The 8,859-nt window shown below is 35.8% G+C and overlaps 1 protein-coding gene and 1 long non-coding RNA gene across 4 annotated transcripts in view; both read left to right on the top strand.

Annotated features, from left to right (window-relative positions):
- The first annotated feature begins 1,700 nt into the window (after nt 1-1,700).
- On the top strand, nt 1,701-4,536 carry LOC311303660. The gene is made up of 4 exons (XR_014629799.1): nt 1,701-2,423; nt 2,530-2,664; nt 3,099-3,238; nt 4,106-4,536. It is a non-coding gene; the product is annotated as an uncharacterized lncRNA (long non-coding RNA).
- Nucleotides 4,537-5,749: 1,213 nt separating this feature from the next.
- Nucleotides 5,750-8,859, top strand: part of LOC311291610 (uncharacterized protein) — a 121,963-nt gene continuing 118,853 nt past the window's right edge. For all 3 annotated transcript variants that reach the window (XM_084410735.1, XM_084410734.1, XM_084410736.1), the window contains exons 1-2: nt 5,750-5,820; nt 8,450-8,801. In XM_084410735.1, coding sequence (XP_084266861.1) covers nt 8,468-8,801 — 334 coding nt within the window. In that variant the 5' untranslated portion in view covers nt 5,750-5,820; nt 8,450-8,467. The remainder of the gene's footprint in view (nt 5,821-8,449; nt 8,802-8,859) is intronic.

Below are 8,859 nucleotides of genomic sequence, written 5' to 3'. Positions count from 1 at the left end.
CTTTAATGAAATGTACCTGAATTAATCATGTAAAATCCCCTAAATGATTTAGTCTATTACACAATATATTTTATATTTTTGAATGCACAGAAAAGGTTAAGGGTGTATAATATTATTATAAAGTATTTAACCAATTTAATCCCACTGGTCACAATTGTGACCACAATTTTTTTCTTGCATATAGTGTGAAACTGAAAAGTAAAAAAGTAATATTATGAAGCACATGTTCATATATAATGAAAATGAAAGATGTCTATATGAGTTTACGGCAGGTCTAACATGATTGGTTTGTTTGGTTATGTGACCACACACATTTATTTCCTGGTGCTGCCATCTTAACGGAAGGATGACATCAAAGCTCAGAAAGGACAGTTAAGAATACTAAGTTCCTTTTTGAAAAGCTCATAACTTTTTTGCACATATCACCATAAAAGGGTTACCTGTATATACACATTGAAATTAAATGAATACATGCTTTATTCTGTTGTCAAACTGCAGATAAATGAAGACGGTTACAATTGTGACCGGTGGTATAACACAGGGAGTCTATGTTCCCAATATGTAATTCTGTGTTATTTTTATGAACTCTCTTTCAGACTGACTTTAAGTCAAGTTTTGGATTTGCTTGACACTGATGATCCAGAGCCTGCAATTTGTAATATAGCAGTGGTCCCTAAGATAGAGAAGGACGCAATAGAAAGCGACTGTGATAGCGATGCATCTGCCATGGATTTTACTGGTGACTCAGCTCACATACCTAAAAAATGCTGGGTTATTTAATCTACCCAACCGCTGGGTTATGAAATTCTTTACCCATTATGGGTTATTTATATGGAAGTTGGGAATTTTTTTTTAAATGCTGGGTTATTTAATCTACCCAACCGCTGGGTTATGAAATTCTTTACCCATTATGGGTTATTTATATGGAAGTTGGGTATTTTTTTTTAAATGCTGGGTTATTTAATATACCCAACCGCTGGGTTATGAAATTCTTTACCCATTATGGGTTATTTATATGGAAGTTGGGTTATTTTGTGCAACTCATGTGTTGAGTCAAAATCCATCAATCCAACATTATATCGTTTGACCCAGCACGTGGGTTGTTTGTGCTTCGAACGTCATCATATCGTCACCAGAGTCCACACACTGAGCGCTCGTCACAGCAGAGAACCTGACTGATCATCCAGCGAGGCAAACAAATAATAAAAGGTATGTGTACACTACATGTCTAATTCACATTGTCTGTGTTGCGTTACCTATTAAATTACTATCTGTATATTGTCGATGTCGAGGCTAGTTGGTTGGTTTGGCTAACAACGTAGCTAACGTTAGCCATTTAGCCGTTATCAGCACGGATAGCCTGCTTATTTGGTCTGAATTACATTTTTGTAAGGTGTTATACATTAAGCAAAAGTTTATTTTTATTCATGCGGAGATGTGTGACTTGAAAGTAAATCATTACAGGATTAGTGTAAAAAGAATATAGTCTTTTGTGGTGAGAAACCGGGACAATTTTGAAAACTGAAAGGAGGACTCTGTGCGCGCCTGCGCCCCCTCAAATCTGAGGATTTGGTGCGACGTGACGCGGTGTCTCCTGTTTCATCAATTTGTCCTGTTATTTTGCAGGTACTATTGTTACAACAACTTGATAATATGCACTGTAATATAAATGTATATGTTCATATTTCGGGTAACGTTAATGACGTTCGGGGTTGTGAATATGTTGAATATAGGTCTATGCAGACTGTCCGCCATTTTGTGAACGCTGTAACACACGAGGTTATTGTGAAATGCGTTTAATTCGATTCAAATTGACTCCAGTTACAAGGTTATAGTGTTCATTATGAGTTTACTTTTATTTGTGTTTGGTTTAAGTTATGTATACATATAAAGATCGGATGCACTTATTTTGCAGAACTGTCTCTCTAACGTTACTTGGCCTTCTGCGCGGGGCCTGTAACATTAAGAAATATATAATATATTTCTGTGCCCTATGCAGTGAGCAGCCACAAATATTATTGTGCAGTAAAAACATAGACTATTTACATGTAACTTTATGCAATTTGTCATATGAATTGTAGAGAGGGAGGATTGTTTTCTCTATATTTTGTATAACTTAAGTTGATGGCGCTCTTGCAAGGGCTCTCATACCAGGTAATTATTAAATGGAATAATTATTTGATGAAGCAAAACAATCATATTTCAGTGACTGACAACTTTGTTCTTTTTTTACAGAATGTACCATATCAGACGAACGTGCGTCACAGCTTAAATAATGGTTGAGAAACAATTCTCAGCCCCTCAGCCAGATAGAGACCCACATGCAGAACACGGCAGTCTACAGGGCCAAGTGGATTAGGGACTACAATTGGACCATCGATCAGATCCTCGAAGAGTTCCCTCGCCTGATGACCAAAGGCATGGTAGGTATAGGGAAATATGATCTTGAATATGAGGATGCATTGTTTAAAACGTTTTATTAGTGTGCTACATTGAATTAATTTTAAAAATGTGTTTTCCATTTTATAGATTGCACAGAACTTTCTTGTCCTGCATTGGGATGCTGCATCAAAGTTGTTTGAAACATGGCTACCCATCTATGCTGAGAAGATCATGTACCTGGCAAGACAGAGCTGACATTGCCCCTGGATGGATTAACACCAGGTAATATATTCGTAATATAATATATTAATATATTAGCATTCCTCTTTCCAACATTTTTTAAGTTTTTTGACCAAAAACTTTTCACATAATTTTGGCCAGAATAGTGACTTAGTGAATAGAGAATAGTGAGTGATATCATCATAGGAATAGTTAAATAAATCCGTCAGCCTCTTTATGCTAATTGGGTAAAAAAAATGCCAAGTTTTCACAGCAGAGTCAACACAGCAGTACCGGTGTAACTAATAACATTAACCAGTCCCTCCAGAAAAACGCAGAGTTTTTTTGTGATTGTTACGGGCAAAAATCCTTGATTATGTGGCACGTTTTCTTAAAACATGCGATGGAATATGCAGGATATTTATGCGACGATATTGCGGGGATTGTGAAATCACAGGTATGCCATTCCACATTGTATTGACACCTATGTCTTACAGATGGTGTTGGGGAACTCGCCCTGAGGCAACTGCCAGCCTTGCTTCCACCTACAACTTGGAGAGTTGCCCATGGCTGCGGTGCGAAAGTGGTTTGCCACACCATTCAGGAATGCAGCTTGGCCTTCATCGACCATAAGCCTGTAAGTCCTCAAGCACATCTAAAGGGGGAAACTTTATTCATTTTATCAACATATCTGAGCTCAAGACTGTGCATGCACACATGCATATCCAGGTGTTTTTTTACTATACTTTTGGGGACAGGCATCAAATATAGCCTGACAGTATTCGGAAAATGGCTGTTCTATAAGCTTAAGTTGGTCACTCTCAAAGCATCCTGGGCTTCTAGAACACCTCAGCAGTGCCACAGGCTGGTAACCTCTGTACCACACCGCACTGATGCAGTAATTTGTTCTAAAACAGGCACCAACAAAGTATTGAGTGCAGAAATTAACATAATTATCAGAAAGTTGACACTGTTGTATTTGAACCAATTTGGATCTGACTCTATGAGGTTGACTCTAAAGAAGTCTTCTAAATCTACAAAGCATTTGCGGCCCATCTATCTGACCGCCTAACCCCGCTGCCCATTGGCCAGATAGGATAGTCAGATAGGTGGGCCACATTCGTTTTCTGAACATGTTTATTGTAATGATATATCATCAATCAATTTATGGCTTTTTAGGTCAATTGAGGTCTGAATCGTTTTTTAAAATTGTTTTCTGTAATGTGAGCTATGCTCTAAGACTTAATAAAAAAATATTTTGTTAGGCTATGTGCAATGAGATGTAGACTATTACAGTTCAACTTTTTGAATTATAAATGCACCGAATCTTTTCCAAATTGTAAAGTTAACTAGACTTTATCATAAAACAATTTCTCTAGTGAGGACCAGGAAAATGGTCCTCACAATGTCTATATTTTAATTATACTATAGTAGTCGGTAGACATTTGGTCCTTACTCACTTGAACTCTCTAACTCTCGCTCTATTGTATTCTTTCTTTTTTAGCCTGGAATAAACATGGAGTACCTTCATGAGGCCAAGGCATGCAAATCTCCACTGCACCAGTTCCACTATATTTTTTATATGAACTGCACCAGTTCCACTATATTGTTGCAATTAATTAATGTTAATAAAAAAAATTCAGAGATTACATTGTTGTTTTGTTTTTGTATTGTTTAAGTGTTTATTGCATAATATATGCATAAATCTAGCATGTATTCTGTTCTAAGTTTGTAGTTTAACAGTTTTATAGCTATGGGTAGTCTATTGCAATTTATTTTCTTAAATTGTACTGTAATGTGTTAGAATTAATCTGGCATTTGGGTTAATTTTACCCAGAATTTGGGTACACTTTATAACAAGTATGTAGTTGAATCAACCCAGAATTGTAATTAATTTGACCCAGCATTTGGGTACACTATATAACTAATATGTAGTTAAATCAACCCATAATTGTAATTAAATTGACCCAATATTTGGGTACACTATTTAAGCAAAGTATGTAGTTAAATCAACCCATAATTGTAATTAGTTTGACCCAGCATTTGGGTAGAATATTTAACTCATCTGTTGGGTTAAATATGACCGACCCATCTTGCTGGGTCAAATTAACTACTGCTGGGCTGGTGCAATATTTATCCAGCGGCTGAGTTATAAAACAACCCAAGTTGAGTTATTTTTAACCCAGCATTTTTTACAGCATCAAGAATTTTCAATTCTACAGCAGAACTGTTTTGGATCTGATCATTTTGAGGAAATTGAACCTGAAGGCGAGGACCAACCAAAACTCACAATTCAAACAAGAAATCTCTCCAAAAAACTTGAAGCTGCTTCATCATCTGTTTTGCCATCTTCAGATGCTACTACTGCCACCATGCCAGTGCCCTTGGCAGAAAGCACCCCAGCTCAGCTGATTAAAAGTAAAAAAAAAAAAAAAAGGTATATATTTATATAATTCCACTGTTATGTCTTTAGGAAGGTGATATCTAATCTATGAGTTACATGAGTTACACACCAGCACACAGTTGTGACTGTTGATTGATAATTCTTGTGATGATTTTTTGCTATTAATGAATTGTTACATGTTCCTTGGCATTGTTATGTGTTTGTGCCTACTAATGTTTCCTACCATAGGCTCATATTTAATCATTTTGTTTATTTATTTTCATTTGTTTATTTATTTGTTTTAATATATTATTTTATTTCTGTAAGTTTTTTTTTTCATTTTGTATTTTTAAGTGTTTTGTGTCATTTATAATGATTACATTCTAAGCAATTTTCCTATAATTTGTTATTTTATCGTAATTTTATTAAAATATTTGTGCCATGCTGCTGCATAGGATTACTATTTTGTCATTTTTGAAACTGAGCCAGACAATGTTTACCTATTTGTTAATCGAATAAAACACTTCAACAATTTAATCCAGTCTTTAAACTAATTTCTGGAGATTTTTTATTTATTTATATACACCATAGAGATACAGATTTAATTAGAAGGACATAATTCTTTCTTTCTTTCTTTCTTTCTTTCTTTCTTTCTTTCTTTCTTTCTTTCTTTCTTTCTTTCTTTCTTTCTTTCTTTCTTTCTTCGAGGCTTCACACTCCATCCCAGTAGGAGGCGTAACGCACCTCAAGCTCGTTTGCCAACCACCAAAAAGCAAAAGAAGAAGAAGTCGGCTGAGGTCCGTCTTGTTCCCTGTGCTGCCTGAAGTTTGCTGCTGGTAAATTTTCATCCAGTACAAAATAGCTCAAAGATAGCTTGATTTTGCATTTTGATAGAAACAAATTGTTATATTCTTTGTATTTGTACGTATGCTTTCATGCTTTGGGTCATTTTATGTCAGTTTTCGCGTCGCATGATTCATTCGATGTGGTTTCGGTTTCGTTTTGGTTGCTTTTATTAAGGGAACTGAGCTCTCTAAGTCTGTATAGCCTACTGTAAATCCTCGGAAAACTCGGAAGGATGATAACAGCTTTCTTGCGCAAAACATACTTTGTGAATTTAAGTACAGCCTGTAAATATTTAAGTTGTCAATGCAAGTTTGCAGTCTGCATTGAATGCGATAAAAGTTTGCATTCTGCATTGAATGTTCTCGCTGGGCGCTGGCTAAACTTAAACAAGCAACGAACAATGCTAGTTATCATTACTTTCAGTCTTTTGTGTTCTTTTCACGAAACTAGCCTTTACATTTAATGTAATGTAAAATGTAATGTAAACTACCGTTCAGAAGTTTTAGAACTGTAAGATTTGTAAATGTTTTTAAAAAGAGTCTCTTCTGCTCACCAAGGCAGTTATTTTAAATTGTAATAATATTTCACAATATTACTGTTTTTGCTGTAGTTTAGATCAAATAAATGCAGCCTTGGTGAACAGAGGAGACTTTTCTCAAAAACGTTACAAAATCTTACCGTTCTAAAATTTGTAGTGTAGCCTACATCAGTAATTCCTGTCCTGTTTTTCATATTACAACTTGAAGTTAAAGACAAGTTTACAACAGATATATTTTGTATTATATTACATTTTAATTTAATAATCATATATTCATTATTTATTGTAATAATCATATTTTAGCCATTTAATCAGAGGAACATATTAAATAATATTCTGGCTTGTCCCCGTTTTATATAGTGCAGAGTTTTTGAGACTCCAAAAAGTGCATCCATCCATCCTAAAAGTAATCCATACGACTCCAGTGGGTTAATAAATGCCTTCTGAATCGAGAAAAATATCCATATGTAAAACTTTATAAACTATAGTCACTGGCTTCCAGCAAAGGCTGTATACTCATGTTCATGAGAGAATTGAGTTTTGGCGGAAGGGTGATCTCTGACCCGGCGTAGGATGAATCTCCTCTTATATCGAAATCCTCTGGCTTTTTTTTTTCTTTCTTCAAACTTCTAATTTGTGACTGCCATTTTTTTTTTTTTTTTTTTGCTCAAAGACCTCTGCGCTTCTGTGTTAGTTAATTCTCACGTTAAAAACTCACAGTGTTCAGTCTCTATGCTCACTGTATCCTGGACACCAATATTTTAACGATTCATTAAAGAGGAATCAATGGCCATCTGAGATTTTGGTATGAAAATAAAGGTTAGAATCATGATTTGGTAGTATTGCAGCAGATAGCATGAGTTTATATTAGCACCATTTTTTGTTTGCTTTTGGCATCTGATAGAGCTAAACATATACAGTTATTGCACTTTGAGTAGTATGATTATAGAGAATTAAGTTCACATAAACCTAGTATATTAAGACTAGGAGTGTAACATTTCACAAAATTCCGGTTTGGTTCGATACGTTTTTAATACAGCAAAAAGAAAGAAATGCCAGAGAAATTTCCTTAGATTTTTTTTTTATTCTTTTTTTTAAGTAAAACTAACATCATAAAGTATGATATTTTTTTACTTTGAGCAATTCAGGGGCCGGTTGCATAAACCTCTAAGACTAGTCTTACAAGTTAGACATCAATTTATTTTCTTTAAGACGGTTCATAGCTTTTTTAAATCAGTTACATAAAAACATAGATAAGCCTACTTTGATACTGAAAACTAAAGCCTGTTTTATACTTCTGCGTCGAACTGCCGCCGTAGCTACGTCGTAGGCTGTATGTAGCGCGCGTACCCTTCGGCGTACCCTGACGTGCACCTCTCCAAAAATGTAACAACGCGTCAATTCTACGCGGACACAAGCGCTGTGATTGGTCTGCCAGAACCCCTCCCTCGGGGTTTCATGCTCCCCAGGTGCGCGTCAACGCGGACAACGACACAGAAGTATAAATTAAAACCAACACGTTGCCTACGGCGTATAGGCTCCGGCGTATGTCCGACGCAGAAGTATAATGAGGCCTTAAGACTGACTGCCCCTGGCTAACTGCTAGTAGGTCATACTAGAACTTAAGACACTGTCTTAACATTATGGCTATGTTTATGCAACCAGCCGCAGGAGCTATAATTGACTCTTCTTAGGAGCATATAAAACAAAAAAGCATTGTAGTAGTTATAAACAGGTTTATTTTAGTTCAGATTAACATTTGAGGGCAGCAATTGTATTCATAATGTCAAAATAAAACAACGAACTGTTCGGTTTGAAAATGCGTGCCAAAAATCGAACCAAAAGCCTTCGGTTCAATAAGAATACGTGTATTGTTACACCCCTAATTAAGACATTTTTCTATAGTACACTCCTGTGTGAAATTGCTTAAATGTGGAAATTTGATTGATAAATGTAATGTTGTCAGAGTACATTCTATTCAATTCAAATTTATTTGTATAGCTCTTTTCACAATACATATTGTTTCAAAGCAGCTTTACAGAAAGTGCATTTCAGAAATGTGCATCTGTCTTGTACCTCAGGTTTGAAATGCCTGCAGCATGGCTTGTGCACAGCAAACTGCTATTGAGTTCCTCAAAAACGCCAGGAGAAACCTGGTGACCTGTATGAAGAACCTTCCTCTGATCATTGAGAATCTTTATCAGCAGAGGGTTTTCAATGACCATGAGGTCGATGATCTCAAAGCCGAGAGGACAGAGTTTGATAAAGCCAGATGTATATTGGACTGGGTCACTAAAAAAGGGGAAGAGGCCAGTTATAAATTACTCAAGATTTTGGATGGCACTAAGAAGAGGACATTACATCCTGAGTTACACCCCTGGATCAGCTGTTTTCCATTCAGAGTGGAAGATGAAGAGACCAGCTGTTCATTTGGTAAATAGATAAATGGAAAAAATAAAAAAACATTGTGGTGCAATTAACACATTTCTAA

Source organism: Rutilus rutilus (genome assembly GCF_951802725.1).
Source record: "Rutilus rutilus genome assembly, chromosome: 1".
Taxonomy (NCBI): domain Eukaryota; kingdom Metazoa; phylum Chordata; class Actinopteri; order Cypriniformes; family Leuciscidae; genus Rutilus; species Rutilus rutilus.
The sequence above is the reverse complement of the archived record's forward strand: the minus strand, read 5'-3'. Positions and strand labels throughout refer to the sequence as shown.